Source organism: Oryctolagus cuniculus, chromosome 5, assembly GCF_051225735.1.
Source record: "Oryctolagus cuniculus isolate XC-2025 breed Fujian yellow rabbit chromosome 5, ASM5122573v1, whole genome shotgun sequence".
Taxonomy (NCBI): domain Eukaryota; kingdom Metazoa; phylum Chordata; class Mammalia; order Lagomorpha; family Leporidae; genus Oryctolagus; species Oryctolagus cuniculus.
This window is the reverse complement of record NC_142871.1, coordinates 15,812,731-15,832,330: the sequence shown is the minus strand read 5'-3', so window position 1 is coordinate 15,832,330 and position 19,600 is coordinate 15,812,731. Positions and strand designations below refer to the sequence as shown.

Below are 19,600 nucleotides of genomic sequence, written 5' to 3'. Positions count from 1 at the left end.
AAAAAGATTTGAGTTTCTAAGTGGAAGACAATGTTTAAGCCATTTTTAATTCTACTTTATAATATCAAGTTTCTTGAATCATTTGGCCTAATACATTGCATTTATTGGTCTTCCTTCTTGGATTTCAAGATCAGTATACCTTTTTGTAGCCTTAACTACTTTTTACTTACCCTAATGAAAAACTCTTAAAATTTTTGTTCTAAACTTGCAGTCAGGATCACCTCAAAACAGCTTGCCACTCTTTCTTATTTGACTGTCTCAGGTAAAAGCTAGCCAACCTGTCCTGATGCTCTTTGTTTTGTTACAGCTCATATTACAAGGGGAGATTATTTTGTTCCTATAGGTATAGTGAGTAGTCTGAGTCTGCCCACACTACTTGACTATAAGCTCCAGGAGGGTGAGGGGCCTTGACCAAGAGCAAGATGCATAGGACCTAGTAAAAGCCTGATGGGTACTACTTAATTCTAGAAAATCTAAAAGGTCAACATGAGAACCCCTGGCCCATTCGTTTGATTGTTGGAATTCTAACATTGTTGGAAAAGTGTCACTCATCTTAAAGGATAGTGAGTAGACTGAAATTTTATGTAGAAGGAAGAGGGGAAAGAAAGGCACTGGTTTTTCTTAAGACATTTCAATGTTTACGTTTCACTGATTCAGAAATGTTTTTTGTGGTGCATATTGTCTTGACTTCTTGAGTGCACAAGATCTTTTGCCAATGCAATGTCCAGATTAAGAAATGTGAACTTTAATTTCTGACAGCCATAGAGAATTGAGACAATATTTTGTCTGTGAGTTCCTTGAGGAAAGATTCCTATTCTTCCCTTTTGTCTGTCTTCTTTTTTTTTTAATTTGAGAAACATAAAGAGTGAGAACTCCCATCTACTGGTTAACTCCTCAAATTACAACAGTAGCTTGTCCTGTGCCAGAACAAAGCCAGGATCTAGGAATGCAATCCAGGTCTCACACATGGGTGGCAGGGACTTTGTTACTTGAGGCATCACCTGTGCCTCCCAGCATCTGCACCAGCTGGAAGCTGATGTCAAGAGTTGGAGCCAGGAATGGAACCTGGGTGCTCCAATGTGGGAAGTGGATATCCTAACTGGGATGTTAACCACTGGGCTAAATGCCCTCCTCCAGAGTCTTATCCATTGAAAACACAGATCTTGATCACTTTTAAAACTGCAATGACCTCTCTTGGCTCCCGGGATTAAGAGTGCCCTCCTGTGGCATTGTCCTGTGGCCTCAGCCAGTGCCAATTGCATGCCTGGGATAGCTAACTTCCCACACATTCATCTTCTTTCAGTTTCTCAGCTGCCTCACTTGCTTCTAAAGTCCAACATTCTCTCTCCTTGGCATATTCTTCTCAATTTTTTTTCTTGCCAATTTCAAAATCTTTAGTTTGAGATTAAATGTCACATCTCCCAAGAGGTCTCCTGACAACCACCTTCCACCTTAAAGTTCATCCCCTTGCAGTCCTCCTTCATTAATCTCCATGTGCTTTGCCATTCATTACAATTCATAGTTTTATTTTATTTCATCATTGTGTATGTACTCAGTGTCTGCTCTCTTGCTGAACTGTACACTGTTGCAGGGCAAGACTATGTCTGATGTGCTTGTTGCCAGATCCCCTGTGCTCAGTTCAATTCCTGGAACAGACTAGATTCTGACACAATAAATATCTGAATTTATATAGGAATGAATGAATGAAATTGAGTTTTGTGTCACTAGTGCCTAGAAGAGACTATACCATATAATGGACTAGGGAAAGAGTACTCAACTAAAATTTACATAATGAACAAATGAAGTGTTAATCCTATTTTCTTTACAGAGAAACGATTCTTGATTTATCAAAAATACAAACCCCACTAGCACTTTGTGTACTCATTTCCTTCATTACTGTTGGTTTCTCTAAGTGCAGTGGAGAAAACTGCCTAATTACTCTGTATAATTTCAGAATATCCCAATGAAAAATGAATGCTATATTCTTGATGTTACATACTTGATATGGTATCTTTGAAGATTGATTGAATTTCTTTTCAGCTGAGTATTGGAGTACACACAACCTTTACAGAATTTTCCTCTATGGACTTACTTTAGCTCTTAAACTATATAAACTCAACAAGGAAACTTAAGTGGATTATTATCTGTAAGAAGTGCAGAATTCCATCTCTCTTTGGCAAAGCTATTCAAACCCAGAAGTGTGTTTTACACATTCTGACAGAAGCATCTGTAATAACCGACTCCAACCTCCTTTCTTGCCACTTTAGCACCCAAAAGTATATGAAAAGAGTACATGTTAAGGTTTGTTCTAGCTATTAGAAAATATCTCTTGGCTTAAGAACACTTTTGACTATCAGCCCCCTTATGTGAGAAAAGTAAACAGCAAACTATTCCATGGATCCTTACTCTGTCTGTCAGGTAGCTTAATAAAGATAATTGGACCTTGTGTGATTAAGTGTTTGAAGTTAAAATCCAGGCACATATTTCAGATAGGTCAATATAACATTTCCTGTCATTTCCGCAACACCCATTTGCACCATTCAGAGTCTGAATCCTTCAGCACGGGGAAGAGATGGATCAGTTATCTGTCCACTGTGACTGGGGTTTGGAGGGAAGCTCCCAAGGCTGAGGTCCACCCTAGGAGATGGTAACCAAGAAAGAGGAGGAGGGGATGAGAGTCCTCTCGGCCAGGGTCATGGTTGGACAGCATGGACTGGGCTTTCATTCTGGGAGTAGGTTAGATACAGAACTAGATTTGTAGTAATCAGTGAGTTAGTACCTCAGTAAAGCAAGTCTCTGAAGAAAAATGACTTTTCTCCCTCAATCTGAAAAGTCATACCCTGATGACATTGTCTTAGAGAAATACCCTTTTCTTTGTTTTCAATGATCATGGACTCTCTTAGACTAAAAGTATCTTTCTAGCTCTGTTTTGTTTCTATTTCATTAAAAATGTAGTCACTAGGCACCTATGTTGACTGTCTTTACTTGCTAATAGATTTCCACATATTTCAAATTAAACACACACACAACAGAGGCGTGAGCATTTGGTGCAGCAGTTGTTACCACTTTGGACACCTTAATCTCATGTCAGAGTTCCTGTGTTTGAATCCCCACTATGTTCAAAATCCAGTTTTCCTTTTAATACATACTCTGGGGGACTGTATGTGAGTTCCTTGAGTCCTTGACACACACATAAGAGATCTATATTGAATTTCAGGCTCCTGGCTTTGGCCTGGCTCAGTCCTAGTTGTAGGCATTTGGAGAGCAAACCAGTACATGCATAATTCTCATCCTTTCTCCCTCCTCCCCTACCGACATCCTCTCTTTCTCCCTCTCTCCCTCTCTCCCTCTCTCCCCTCCTCCTCCTTCTCTTCCTCCTCTTCTTCTGCTCTTCCCCTCCTCCTTTCCAAAATAACATACATATATACATACTACAAGGAATACTTATTCTATTTTATAACCTTAATCAGCCATTACATATGGGCCTTTTTATGATAAAGACCTTAATTTCAGTGTTCTTTTTTTAAAGATTTTATTTATTTACTTGAGTGGTAGAGTTATAGACAGTGAGAGGGAGAGACACAGAGAGAGGTCTTCCTTCCGTTGGTTCACACCCAAAATGGCTGCAATGGCCAGAGCTGTGCCCATCTGTGTGGGTGCAGGGACCCAAGCACTTGGGCCATCTTCTACTGCTTTCCCAGGCTATAGCAGAGAGCTGGATTGGAAGTGGAGCAGCCAGGACTAGAACTGGCGTGCATATGAGATGCTGATGCCGCAGGCAGAGGATTAACCTATGCCATGGCACCAGCCCAAGTTTCAGTGTTCTTAAGGTTGTACATTTCACTTATTTGATCTCTAACTTTCCCAGTTCTAAAATGGAAGATTGAACAAAGCAATATGTTTAAAGATAAACAAAATAGACAACAGCAACAAAGGTAAATATGAACTCATGCTAAGGACAGCAAGAGGCTGAAAACTTTCTGTAGTCATGCTGCCCATCTTCTTTGGCAAGTTTTGGTAGACTCAGAGCATGCCTTTTGAGAATTTTATGTTTCTAATATGCTAGCAAAATTGCTCCACGCATTTATTTCTTATACTCTCATAGAAGCAAATACTGGCTCCCTGTCTCATAGCAACTCTTCTCAAGGTAATGGACCAAAAGTCATTTCCACTTGAAACCTAATCCTTCCAAATGAATCATACAACATAGTTTTTATCTCTATTTTCTCATAATAACTCTAAAAAGATGATCCTCTGGCCATATTCTTTAAATTTCTCTTTTTTAATTTTTATTCTATTTTTCTCCTTTAGTTGCCTATCTAAACATTGCTCTAAGAGGAATAAGATTTTTGCTAGTTGTTATTATACATTTTAAGCTTATTTGCCTTGGCATATAACTTGTGGTAGTTAAAGGACACTAACACACAAGGACAGATGTGGTTTAAGGATGTTAGATTCACATGTTGACAACTGTGTAGGAGGAAGGTTGTACATGAGAAAGGCATGTTCTTCTGATGGGCTTATCAAGCCCATTCCTATAACTTTCAGATCATTGCATTTGTTCAGAAGAGTCTGCAGAGGAAAAGACATCAAAGTATGGAGGGCTTTGAAAAGTAAGAAATAAATGAGCCCTGGCTGGCGCCGCAGCTCACTAGGCTAATCCTCTGCCTTGCGGCGCCGGCACACTGAGTTCTTGTCCTGGTCGGGGCGCCGGATTCTGTCCCGGTTGCCCCTCTTCCAGGCCAGCTCTCTGCTGTGGCCAGGGAGTGCAGTGGACAATGGCCCAAGTGCTTGGGCTCCGCACCCCATGGGAGACCAGGAGAAGTACCTGGCTCCTGCCATCGGATCAGTGCGTGCACCGGCCGGCACGGCGGCTATTGGAGGGTGAACCAATGGCAAAGGAAGACCTTTCTCTCTGTTTCTCTCTCTCACTGTCCACTCTGCCTGTCAAAAAAAAAAAAAAAAAAAAAAAAAAGAAGGAAGGAAGGAAGGAAGGAAGGAGCGAGCCCTGGAATTTTCAGAAGCCAGTCCTTTTGTCAATTGGTAATCAGTCATGAAATATCATGTATTGAGGCAGAATTTTGGTCGAGGGACTGAGATGCCAGTTAAGCTGCCTGCAGCCCATGTCAGAGCACCTCAGTTCAATCCCTGCATTGGCTCATTCTCCAGCTTCCTGCTAATGCACAGACTGGGCAGAAGGCTGATGACTGATGTAATTGGGTTCCTTACATCCATGTTGGAGACCTGGACTGAGTTCTGAACTCCCAGCTTCAGCTCACCCAGCCTGGCTATTGCTGATATTCAGGAGTGAACCATTAGAGCGTATACCTCTGTGTATGTATGTGTTTCTGAATAAGTAAAATACATTGTGTTTTGTTACGATGATAATGACCTTAATCTCAGTGATCTTACATTCCTACATTTCTTTTATTTGATTTCTTCTCTGTTGTAATAGAGACACCCTCTGCCCCAGGAACTCCATGACCAGTGTATTTTAAGCTAGAAGCTCCCAGTCAAGGATTTTATGCTCTGTAGCCTCCACTTCTCCAACCCCATTCCTACTGAACCTATTCGAGCTATAATACTTACTACTGCTATTGTATTATTACTTTAGAGGTTTTTTTTTTTAAAAATATTTATATATTTAACAATAATTATTTGAAAGGCAGAGAAAAGAAGAAAGAGAGGTATCTTCCAGCTATTGGTTCACTCCCCAAAATGCCTACCACAGCTGGGTCAGGGAAAAGTCAAAGTCAGGAGTTGGGAACTCAATTTACATTGCCCACGTGTGTGACAGAGACACAAGTACTTGAACATCACCTGCTGCCTTCCAAAGTGTGCGTTAGCAGGAAGCTCGAATTGAGAACAGAGCCAGGACTTAAAACTAGGTGCTCCCATATAGAATGCAGGCATCCCGGTGCTATGTTATCTGCTCCACAAAGTATCCACCCATATTTTAAACAATTTTCTGATACAGTTTTCCTCCTGGTCCATCCCAAACCCCATGATCAGTCACTTTAAAATTACCTTCTAGAATCTCTAAGCCCTCAACGTTTTTTTCATGCCCTGAGAGTCAATCTTCTACCTTGGATCAGACCCACTTCTTCCACTTTCATCACTTGGCTGTGCAATGCTGCTCGAAAAAGCCATGACACCATCTTAATCTGGTCCACAAATTCTTTCCTATATTCCCTGATTTCCCTAAACTATCAACACTATTAACATCCTCCCCTTGAGCTTGTGATGCCCCTCCCCCCTGGTTTCTTTCCACCTTCCCTGCTTCTCTTGTGTGCCTTTTGCAGGTTTGTCTTCATTTTAGGCTCTGTTCCCCAAGATGCTGTCTCCTGTCCCTCTGTGCAGGCAGATACTTTTCCTCGGCAACTCCCAGACCAAACGTTTCTCTGATCTTCAGCTCCGTAACTCTCTAAGGTCTGCTTTAACCTCCTGTGGCTGTCTCAACTTCTCTCCCACGTAGGGTTCCTATTTTTCACTATCACACTATAGTTAAATATCATAATTTTCTCCTTCACGCAACTTTATTTTTTACAAACTGTCATCCACATAGATTGTAAACTCCTTTTGAGAGAGGCACATTCTTATCCTGCTTTTCACTATATTTTTTTCAATCAACTCAAAGCATTGTCAGTACGCAATATGTTGAATAAGATTGTATGTGGCAGGGAGACAAAGTATAGTCTACAAGGCAATTTGACCTGCTACCACTTTAAAATAAAGCTTCATTGGAACACAGTCATATTCATTAGTTACATATTGTTTATGGCTGTCCTTGAATATCAGAGTTCAGTGTATGCAACAGAGACTATATGGCCTACAAGGCCTAAAATATTTACCTTCTGGTCTTCTACAGAAAAAGTGTGTTGGCACTGATAAAAAGGATAGTCTCACAGCACATTAGAAAATTATATAACTCAAGGGAGAAAAGAATAGACAATGGCAGACTGTCATAGGAATTTTGGAAACTATGTTAGTCTTGAAAGATGAGAAAGTGATATCTGAGGGCAAAATGGACTGAAGTGGGGTAGGGTGTGATAATCCGAGCAGATAGCATGAGTGTTCTGGAAATATCTGCATTTTTCAGGAATATTCTGCAATATAAGGTTCTATGTAAGTGATAAAAAATGGACTTGGAGAAACTGAACAAAGCCAGAAGTCTGGGTGCACTGTTAAGGAACTTGAGCCTCATCCAATCCCAAAGCCCCATCAGCTTTTACTGATAGCTCCCGTATCAGCTTCAGCCTACCTTCCCATGATTTCTGCAAACAGTGTAATTTTCATTTACTAAAAAATTGACATGGAACTTTCTACCATTAACCTCTCAGAATTTGGTATTTGCGTGTTTTTTCTCTTAGCAAAAGGCATTTCTTCTTCTAGGAAGATATTTAGTTTGTCCTTGTCTGTGTTCTGTGACTCTCTCCTTCCTTCTCTCCCTCAATCCCTTCCTTTAGTCTATTTCATTCTCCAGCGCTACTTTTGACCTTATGACTTGCAGCATGTCTTGCTATGTCTTTGACCATTCCTCATCTCGATTGCCTCGACTTTTTTTCTTGTGCCAGAGATGCTGCTGCTCCCCCTGTTTCCTGTTTGCCTGTTCCTCTCTCCTTCCCTCTCCATCCTTGCAACCGACCAAGTAAGCACATCTTGTTTCTAAGTTTCATCTACCTCTATTCAGGGATCTATTCAGGGATTTCAAAAAATTTTTTTATTTCCAGATATCTTCATGTTCTCGTGGGGCTGATGAAAATTGGTATAACATTTTTGGGAAACATGTTGCCTATATTTAGTGAAATGTTGCATATTCATACTCTTTAGACTCCACTATTACATGTCTAAGGATTTTTGTGTGCTTTTGCAAGTGTAGAAAACACACATATAAGAATAACTTCATTGACATTTTTGAGATTTGATTATTGCTTATGACCTTGTCTATACTTCTGAGAGACAGTGGTATTTCTCTTACTACTTGTTGAATTCTTTATTTAGTAGAGGATTAAGCTTGTGATTATAAAGTAAATTGAAAGTATATCATTGTAAAAATTAAAGGACAAATAAGCAAGGAAGGAGGAGAGAGAGTAGGGGTGAAGGAATGAGGGTGGGTAGGGTAAGAAGTATCATTATGTTCTAAAAACTGTATGTGATATACATAAAATTTGTACTCTTTATGTAAGTTTTTGAAAAGGTTTATCCCAGAAAAAATAAAAGTTATTTATGTGAGAAAATAGAATGGAATAATTTCAAAAACACACTGTATTTTTAAATATTTTAAATAATATAAATGATTATCAATAGGGGAACACTTACATAAATATTCATGTAGTGAAAGACTGGACACCCATTTAAAAATGAGATGCATTTTTTGTACTGAGTTGAAAAGATGTCTACTATGGTAAGTAAAAAAATCTGGTGCAAACTGATTTGTTTAACCCTGTTCTCCCCCCAAGTTTCAGAGTGACATACTCAGTTTTCTGCTTGTCATCTCTACTTAGATCATCCTATGAAATTTTGAATTCAATAAAAAATTTTAAAAGAAGTTGTTTTCTTCTACTTAATGGCAAATGACAAACCTTCTGAACTTCCTTTTCCGCTAGTATCAGTATCTTTAATTATTTTATATCTCCATACATCCCAACACAAAATGTCAGAAGAGTCTTTAAATCTCTATTTGTCCAATAATGTAGACCATTCATCTAAGTCTGTTGCTTCTTCCTGAACTAAGGATTCTCAAAATACTCCCTAATTCTCTGAATGGCCCTGGTCTCTGTCTCTTCCTTATCTGCCTTCCTGATTCCTACAGTCTTTTCCAACCTCCTTTTCTCTCTCTCTTTGAAAACCAATGCCAAATCGATCATACCCAAGTGTTTGCTTGAATATGTCATTCACTGGTAAGCTTTTAATGATCTTCTCTTCCATACCATCTCACTATTATCTCTTTAGCATTTTATTATCAACACTTCACACACTGACTGAGTTACTGTGTGAGTTTCTCTTCCTATGAATACCAAACCCCATGAGCCAGATTACTGAATACTCCTCAAATATGCCTTTTCTTCTCCCACCTCTAAGCTATTTATTGATGAATTTCCTTCCTCCTTACTCAGCCAAGCCTTTAAGACCCTCATCAAGTGTTACACAATCGTTTATGCCATTACTAATCATGCCAGTTGGAAGGGATTGGCATCAATATAGAAAGATTCTCTGGAAGACACATCTTCCATATCTCTGGTTATTCAAGAACCATGTTTACAGAAGATAAATATAGTTTTGTGTCATATGTGTTCTTGTGGTTCTGTATGTTAAGAGTAGGTTGGGGCAGGGAGAAATCAGATATTCCTAAAATTTTAACTGCTTGACACAGTAATAATTTATTTGTTGTTCAAGTCACTGTCCTTGGTTAGTGACCACCCTATTGTGGGACCCAGAATTCTTCTAACCTGTAGCTCTGCCCTCTACTGGGTACAGGAAGTGCCCTGGATGGGGATAAGGACTGGGAAGACACATCTCTTTCTCAAATAATTCATTCACAGAGGTGATATATAAACAGCTTCCACTAACTCTCCATTGGTCAGAACTTTGTCACATGCACACTCTTCACTGCAAGGAAACCTTGGAAATGTTGTAGACTGTAGGAAGTAACACAGGACAAGGAAACATGTTTTGGTGAACAGAAGATTCTTTGTCACAGTCTTCACTCTGGTTTCTGATTATCAATTCATCCCATACCTGGAACATACTCTGTGCCTCCCCAAGAGAGACAAACCAAAGTCACATCCATTCATGGCAGCCAGCTCAATAGTCTGCCATGATATGTAGTCCTGTCTGTCAGGTATGTTGTAGCTCCTGCTGGCTTGGCAGCCTCACCCCACAGATGCATGGAATACCCGGTGGTGGAGCAAGGGCAAAACAATGGCAGTGAAAACTTCCATGCAGAAAAAGAAAAGCAGGAAAGAGCTAGCATCACTTTTCTATAGAAGTTACAGTATTTCGCTGGGTAGAGTTGAAGTGGCTTCTCTTATGAAGGGCTGGACTGTTTTTAGGTTAATCAATGTTCTTTGGGAAAAGCTAGCTTTATATTTTTCTTTTCTTCTACCAGATTTTTCATTGTATTTTTCTCCTTGGCCACATCTGAAGTGGATGTTGAGAATCTTGTCCTTTTGATGGTCAAATCCCTCTTGTCAGTAGATATTTGTGACTTAAGGGTTATACTCTTGAATAGCAAAATCTTTGTTTCATGGTTCAGTTTATAATTTCTTTGGCAGTGTAGTTGCTTCAGAAGCATAAGAAATGTCTACTTACTTTTTGTCATTCCTATCCACTTAGAACCACACCCAAAGTCCTTTCTTGAACATTGTTCTCAAGCCTTTTTTATAAATCATTGTTATTTATTTTCTTGATTGACAAATAATTATTGTATATATTTATGGAGTATAATGTTTTTTGAAATATGTATACATAGTGGAATGACTAAATCCAGATAATTAATATAAGCATTACCTCACCTAATTATTATTTATTTGTATTGAGAACACTTAAAATCTATTCTCTTGGCATTGTTCATATGTACTATACATTACTATTAATCATTACCACCATCTTAAACAACAGATCTCTTTAACATGTTCTTCCTGTATAACTCCAGTCTTATATGCTTTGACCAATAGCTCCTTACCAACCTCCAGGCCCTGGTAACCACCAGTTTCCTCTCTGCTTCTGTCAGTCAAAGCTTTTGAAATTCTACATAAAAGTTAAATTGTGTGATATTATCTGACTTTCTGTGTCTTGTCTGCTTATTTCATTAACTTATGTCCTCCAGTTTTATTAATGTTATTGCAAATGGCAAGGTATCCTTCTTTTTTTTAAGGCTGAGTAGTGTCCCACTGTGTGTGTGTATGTGTGTGTGTGTGATCTTATCCGTTCATTACTTTATGGACAGTTAGATGGATTCCATCTACTGGCTAGTGTGAGTAATGCCTCAGTGAATATGGGAGTACAGATATATCCTAGCATAACAATTTTATTTCCTTTGGATATATACCCAGAAGTAGGCTTGCTGGATCCTGTAGATTTTTGTAGACTTTTTGAGGACCATCTACAATTTTTTCCATAATGGCTATTCCAATTTACATTTCCATTACTAGTATACAATGGTTCCCCTATCTCCACATCCTCTACAACAAACTTAATATTCTTATGTTTGCTTCTTACTCTTTTGACATTTCCCTAATGATTTATTGGTGACTTTCTTTAGTCTATTTGAAACAATTCACTTGGATGGGGAGATCATATCCTTTTGATATCACCCTTTCCCACAAGACTGAGTTACCTTGTAAGTGGAAAGTCTTACTGGACCTTTTCATATTCAAGCTGGTTTTCAATTTCATCTCTTAATATTTTCTGGCCAGAAACAATTATCTTTTCCAAACTTGTAAGACCATTTAACTTTGATCTTTTTCCATTCTCTTTAGTTTTTGCTTGAGAATCATTCAATTCTTGCTGAAGCTCATGTCTTTCTTGTAGCACCTCTAGCATACTCTGCACACAGTCAGTTCAACCCCTTCTGACCATTTCTCCATGTGCATAGTCTACCTGCTAACTTATTTCAAACTAGATATTCTGCAGTATTGTAACATAGCTTCTTAGCTTGCTGTAATATCAGTTTCCATACTACATTCCTACATGCCATTAGGAAGTAAACATTTTAAATGGCAGTACTCCACATCCCAGTATCAAATTCTTTATTTTCATTAATTTTTAGCAATAATTGTACATGATTATGATCTACATTTTGACATTTCAATACATGTATACAATGTTTATTTATCAAGATAGAGTAATTTTGACACTCTACTTTGACATTACTTTATGACTGCAGGCGTGGAGCATACATACTAGGTTATTGTGAACTATAATCTCCCTGCTATGCCATGAAGCATTAAGAATTTATTACTCTCCTTTAGCTCTGATTTGGTTGTATATGGGCTTGCTTCTATATCAATAACTACAGTATCCCTATTGCTTAATTACTTTCTATTCAACTTATAGTCCAATGTGGGTGGTTCATTTATGCATACAGAATTTATAGTTAGAAAATAGTGGCATGAGGACTTGAACCCAGGTTGCTGCACTCCAGAGTCTGAACCACTTTTCTTTAACTCTTGTTTCTTTCAAGATATATATGACTTACAATTTTCCATCTTTAGTGCTTTCTTTCATGTTTCCAAGAGTTATAAATACAAACCTCTTGATCATGTATTTGTGGCATCACAGTTCTTCAGAGCACATGCTAAGAAATTCTGTACCATCCAGACACAGAAACTCTTTAAATACAAATAATCTTGCCACTATTAATTTTAAGCAGCATCTCTTTCCTAAATGTATTATACTTTCTTTCAGGACAGTTACGTTAAATGTCTTGGATTGGTCTCCTGGATTTTCTGTTTTCACTGCTCCATTTTCTTTATACAGAGAGGTTAATGGGTAACAACAGTTGGTAAGGTATATTTTTTACAAGTGCAGGTTTGGTCTTCTCATTAGAGCTCTTTATTTCCCATGTGTTGGAAGACGTACCTTAGGGCTTCAGATAAACAAGCTCTCATTTTTATAGAGCAGAAACTTTCAGGACATGCAATAGGAAAATGCTCTTTCAGGACTTGTTCTTTCCCTCATTACTTAAGTGCAAATGGACTGCATTTGAAGAGTGTTAAGTGGCAGAACAAGCCTCCCCACTAGGGGATTTCAAGGTACACTGAAAACCAGACTGATACAATCAGTGGAGGAGTTCGTGGTTGCAGGCTGTCACGTCTCACAGTGGGAGTCGTAGGCTGGTCTGCTCACGGAACTACATCTGATCAGTGACTGAGGCTGTGCTTTCTTTAAAAATAATCTTGTTTTTCCACCCCTACATGTTTATCAGCTTCAGGACCACCTTATGTCTTTAGACTAACCTAATCTCATACTAATGTTACCCCGAGATTCCTAGTAATCATCTCATTTCAGATTCCATCAATTCATCCTTTCCCTCTGAAATTGAGCTAACTGCTCTAATTTGCTCCTTAAAGGCCATATAGAGTATCTCGACAGGATTTGGAAAATGAAGACCTGACCACAATGTGTAATGACTCTGGCAGAAAGTGAGGGATTCTTTGTGTCAGGCAGGTGTCTAATGCCTTCAGAGTCCACATAGGTTCATGTAAGATCACAGGTTGACTTGTCACTTGCTCCTTAGCTTATATGGCAAGATTTTTCACCCTGTAATAGCACTACTGAGAGGTCCACAGGTACCGCATAAGTAAGGAGTCATTGGGATCCAGGCAGCATTTTAATAATTTACTGAAAATCTCATCAGAGAAATTAAAATGCATAATTTTATTTATTACAGAAATAGTGAAATGGCTGAAGTATTTAGACCAATTTAGTTCCTATTGAAAAGGATAGTGAGTTCATTCCTGTGGAGTCATCAGGGTTAACTTCTTTCAGCCTGTCACATCATGGCTTAGTAACTGTGGCTTGACCACCATGAAGATATCCCTCCAGGAGACCTCCAAGTTCACATACAGCCCACCAAAACACGGAACATGGCATGTTCACATGAAGGCAGGTTCTAGGGTCCTACGTAATAATGTCTGTATGACAAATGGTCAGCACTTGACCCCTCCACACCCCTCCACACATATGCATGCACACATTGAGAACTCAAATGAGAGTTTGTAGTATACATGTACCCAAGGGCACAACCTACACCTCCTTATGTGTGTGACACAGCAAGGATGTCACGGTACATGGGCAATAATCACTGGTTGCGAATAACAGAATGTCCACTGCGAAGGGGCTGAGAAAAATATACTTCTGATGAAAGAGTTAAGAACAAGCTCCTCATGGGAAAATATGGGAGACTATTTAAAAGGGATAAGAAGAGAGAATTGTTAAGAATCCACTTTCTCAGTTTCTGAACTGAACTTTTGCTCACAGCAGGTGAACACAGGCTCCCTCCCACACTGAGACTTCCTCCCCTGCCGGTGTACAGTCTGTTAAGAAAACAGAGGCTTTATCCTGAGAAAGGAACATTTCTCTATTTTGGCTATGGGTTGTTATTTTTAAAGCTCCATCCTCCAAACATTTTTCTCATCCTTATTTATTTTATCACACACAAGAAAATGTAATAATTTTTTAAGGATTCAGCTACATGAACAAAAACCCACTTTTAGTGGGTTTACCCCACTTAAGGCCATCTGGCCTTTGTTGTTACTACTGTCATCCCATATTGATAGCGTTTAAACTTTCCTCCCTGCTTATCAAGAATATCTATATTTCTACAGTTAAAGAACATACACATGGAAATTGTTTTCTCAATGCTAAATTTAAAAAGGCCAATCCCTCACTTGGTGTTTATGAGTGTGTATTTATCAATGCTGTACCTATAACTAAAGATTAAATATAGTCCTGGTTCCACACTTCATTCAAAGCACTTGACATGAAAACTCATTTTATCTGCTCTGTGAATGCTATAATAGTTGCTTTCATTTTCCTATGGGTTAATTTGGGGGACTGGCATTTGATATAAGGGATTTTCTTTCTATACCTTTTCCAGGGCATGAATCCCATTGCACTGCATCTTTCTTATGGTTTGTCTTTTCCCTGATCTACGTCTCCTTACAAAAATATCCATGGTTTTCTTCTCTGTACTCTAATTTCTAGTATAGGACTGAAATACATAATTTTGTTGAATGACTTAACATAGTACAAAATAGGGAGACAAAAACATCCTGTAGGAATTTTTTCTTCTGCTTGGTAGGCAGTGTGGTTGCCTCACAGTATTGAGCCCTAGTTCTTTCATTTGGAAAATATTAAAAATAATGCTAGCCTTAGATATCAATTGTAAGAAGTAAATGAGGAACCAGCACTGTGGTATAGTGGGTAAAGTCACCGCCTGCAGTACCAGCATCCCATATGGTACCGGTTCAAGACCCAGTTGCTCCACTTCCAATCCAGCTTTCTGCTATGGCCTGGGAAAACAGTAGAAGATGACCCAAGCCCTTGAGTCCCCGCACCAGCATGGGAGACCGGGAGGAAGCTCCTGGTTCCTGGCTTCAGATCGGCACAGCTACAGATGTTGCAGCCAGTTGGGGAGTAAACCAGTGGATGGAAAACCTCTCTCTCTCTCTCTGCCTCTCCTTCTCTGTATGTGTAACTCTGACTTTCAAATGAATAAATAAATCTTTTTTAAAAAAAGAAGTAAATGAATACATCAAAAGTATCTATCAAATTTCAAGTCAGTGTGAAAAATATACCATATATAGTATCAATAAAGCTAGCTACCTGGAAAAATATTAAGCTGAATCGTTATTTCATGTCTTAACACCAAAATAAATCCCAATTGATTGATGCACAATTCTATGAATACACTAATTTCCTGCAATGCTTTACTTTAAATGAGTGAATTATAAAGTATATTATTATATCTCAGTAAGAAAAGTTTTATTAAAAATTCATATATCCCATTAATTAGGACAAACATTTAAACAAAAATATTAAACTATAGTAGATGGAAGTATAATTGTTGTTTGTTATTGAAAGGAATCCTTTCAAACAAGATATACTATTCTAGGTCCATGAATTAGGTTTAATAAATTTGGTTCTGTAATAATTGTTTTTGCAGAAGAAAATACAAGAAAAAAGAACACAGAAAGACAGAGTAATATTAAAATTATGACATATGAGAGAGGGTCAATTGCTCTAATATATCAATAGCTGTTAAGAATCAATGTGATAAATAAAACCAAGTGTCTGGTAATAACAATAGATAGAATTAAAAAAAGAGAGAGAATGATCCAACATGGGACGCAGGCCACACAGCAGACTCATAGAATGACAATGCCCTAAATAGCACTCTGACCTCAGAATCAGCCACTAAGGCATTCAGAGCTGGCTGAAAAGCCCAGGAGAGCATTTCAGGCATGGAAAGCCAAGACACTGTGGCAAAAAATAACCTACATGAAGGATCTCTGTAAGTGGGACTCCAGTGGAAATAAGGGGCTTTCAAAGAAGGATGTACTTTTCTCTGAAGGGAGGAGAAAACTTCACTTTGCATATGGCCCTGTCTAAATACCAACAGAATTTATGTACTCAAAAGGCTTCCACAGCCTTGGCAGCTCATGTCAAGAGCTTTGGATTGTCACTGACATCAAAAATAAGACTGTCAATGGTTAAGTGAATAACAGGAGTCACTGTGTACTTACTCCCCATATAGGACCTCTGTCCTTAATGAGTTATACTATGAGAATTAACAGTAAAATCTGTCTTCAAACAGTACTTTATACTTTGTGCATCTGTGTGGGTGCAAACAGTGGAAATCTCTACTTAGTATAGAGTTGGTCTTCTGTATATAAAGTCAATTAAAAACAAATCTTAATGAAAAATGGAATGAGAGAGGAAGTAGGAGGTGGGATGGGAGTGGGGGTGTGAGGGCAGGAATGGAGGGAAGAAACACTATATTCCTAAAAGCTGTACATATTAAATTTGTATTCATTAAATAAAACCCTTAAAATTAGAAAAAGGAAAAAAAATGAATCAATGTGAAAAAAAAAAAAAAAACAGTAACCCAACAAAAAAGTATGGGCATGGGACAAAAGCAGACATCTCAGAGGAAGAGCTTATACCAATAGATCCCCTACTAATAATCTATTAACATAAGCTTTTTCAAAGTAGTGTTTGATTGTCTATCAAAACTGAAAACACAGAGTTCCTTTTAATTAGCAATTCTACCTCTGGGAACTTTTCTGTAGCTGTCTATACAGGTGTCCCAAGACATAAATGTAAGGATGGTCATTAAATGAAATGTTTGTGACAGCAAAATCCTTGAAATCAAATGTCAATGAACAAGAAGATGTTAAAAATTATAGCATTTTAAGTAAAAGAAGAAACTATTCGATTGTTTAAAAGTTGATTATGTAATTAATAATTTAATCAGTTAATTTAAAAAGCAAGATGCTAAACAATGTGTTTCAAATGTTTATGTATTTCAAGATATATGCATGCATATTCCTAGGACATTTTAACTTTTTCCTGATCTCATAAAATTCAATTTGTCAACAAAAAATGAATAAATTCCTTTATATGTAGTATCATTAATTTTTGCAACAACTTTATGGAAAAAGATAGTGACATTTGCATTTTTAAATATTACATGTATGAACCTTCTAGTTTGCTTATTTAATATTTGCAACTATTATTGCTAAATCCTTGATTTTAAGGCTGTCTTATAAAGGAAAAAAGCCCTGAACTTCTTAGAATGGGGTAGAACATCCTTTCTCTTTTTTCTTCCTTTAAAAAATGTATTTATTTAAAAGAGTTACAGAGAGAGAGGGAGAGGCAGAGATACCTTCCATCTGCTGATTTACTCCCCCAAGTGGTCACAAAGGCCAGGGCTGAGCCAGGCCCAAGCCAGGAGCCAGGAGCCTTCATCCTGGGGTGTACCATGTGGATGGTAAGGACCCAAGTCCTTGGTCCATCTTCTGCTGCTTTTCCCAGGCCATTAGCAGGGAGCTAATAGCAAGTTGAGCAGTAGAGACAAAACTGGTGCCCATATGGGATGCCAGCATTGTAGGAAGCAGCTTTACCTATTATGCCAAAATGTGAGCCCCTATCTATAGATGCCTTTTTTAACCTAGAAATCTTTTATTTAAAGTATACAAACTTCATGCATTTCATATATATAAGTTTAGCAACATAGTGACTCCTCCCACCCATCCCTCCCTCCTACCCACACTCCTACCCTCCTTCTTCCTCCTTCTCCTATTCCCATTCTTAATTTTTACAAAGATCTATTTTCAATTAACTTTATACACATGAGATTAACCCTACACTAAGTAAAGAGCTCAACAGATAGTATGAAAAAAGAAACTGTTCCTCAACAGCCAAAGAACATCCCTTCTCACCTGACATTTTCATCACCTGTCTCCTTATACCACACACTGTTCCATGTTCTTTCATGTTGCTTCCTGTGAATAGGACGGACACACTTCCATGATGCAGCCACACCTCTTTGATGAAATCCTTCATTCTCTTAGAATGTTAATTCAAATAGCACGTAGTAGGCACATCTTTGCCTACCCTCCTTTGCAATATCAATGGTCTTTGCCCAACCATAGTCTATAGTTATTGTTGTTTTTCCTGTACTTCAAAAGCACTTCAAAATACATCATTTGGGACTTATTCTATTAATTCAAGGCCATAAGCATCTTGAGAGGAAAGGCTGTGTTTTTTTCTCTTTCCATAACTACTACAATGCCTAGAATACAGCTGTAGATCACTAACATATAAAGTAATTTATCTGAATTCTAATCATTTTTATTGTCCTTTTTTTTTGGTTGAAGAATTCCACTCATAATAGCATGGCATATTTGGGAATTTAACAATACATCTCTTCTAAGAATTTAAAGTGACAATGTTTTACTGATGGAAAATCTCTCTTTTTTTTTTTTTTTTTTTGTTACCCTCTCTAATTAAAATGAATGTTCCTGCTCCAGGAGCAGAAGGGACTGCAGTGTGTGGTTACAAATTTGGAGCCAGGCCGGTGCTGTGGCTCAATAGGCTAATTCTCCGCCTTGCGGCGCCGGCACACCGGGTTCTAGTCCCGGTCGGGACGCTGGATTCTGTCCCAGTTACCCCTCTTCCAGGCCAGCTCTCTGCTGTGGCCAGGGAGTGCAGTGGAGGATGGCCCAAGTCCTTGGGCCCTGCACCCGCATGGGAGATCAGGAGAAGCACCTGGCTCCCGGCTTCGGATTAGCGCGGTGTGCCGGCCGTGGCGGCCATTGGAGGGTGAACCAACGGCAAAAAGGAAGACCTTTCTCTCTCTCTCTCTCTCTCTCTTCACTCTGCCTGTAAGAAACAAACAAACAAACAAAACACAAATTTGGAGCCAGTAGATTTTTATCTGTGCAAACCTGATCATGTTTGTGAATGCTTTTATGTTCTTTAACACTTTTTTTTTCTTTGCTGTGTCTTCACAGGAACCAGGGGAAATGTGTAGAGGGCATGGTGGAAATCTTTGACATGTTGCTGGCTACATCGTCTCGGTTACGTATGATGAATTTGCAGGGAGAGGAATTTGTGTGCCTCAAATCTATCATTTTACTTAATTCTGGTGAGTTGATAACATGAATTTAATGCTGGGTTGCTAGGAGAAATATTAATATGTATTTTTCAACCAGATACAATCTACCCACTCCAAAAGCATAGTGTAATAAATTCAAAAAATAGTGACACACATTTAAAATAAACTATTGTAGTATAGATTATTTATAGAGGGAGAACTGTGCTGGTCAAATATGATGAATGAAAAATGGTAATTGGACACTGAATCACATGGCCTTTTTGTTGAAGTGTGTGTATCTTTTCATAGATATGAGCATGTTTGGTTAAAATGATATGTGTTAATAGACATAGGTGTGTGTCAGAAAGTAAGTAGAACAGTGACCTTGTTAAGGTATTGTGACCAATTCCAAGCTCCACATAATAAGGAAAGAGGGTTACTTGAAACAGACCACGTTTTTTTCTGGTAAAAATTGATGAGCCACAATTATAGTTG

At 38.4% G+C, this 19,600-nt stretch overlaps 1 protein-coding gene across 15 annotated transcripts in view; it reads left to right on the top strand.

Annotated features, from left to right (window-relative positions):
- ESR1 (estrogen receptor 1) overlaps window positions 1-19,600 on the top strand; it is a 478,649-nt gene that overhangs the window by 432,583 nt on the left and 26,466 nt on the right. For all 15 annotated transcript variants that reach the window (XM_089332575.1, XM_070073399.2, XM_070073398.2 and 12 more), the window contains one exon: window positions 19,023-19,156. In XM_089332575.1, coding sequence (XP_089188701.1) covers window positions 19,023-19,156 — 134 coding nt within the window. The remainder of the gene's footprint in view (window positions 1-19,022; window positions 19,157-19,600) is intronic.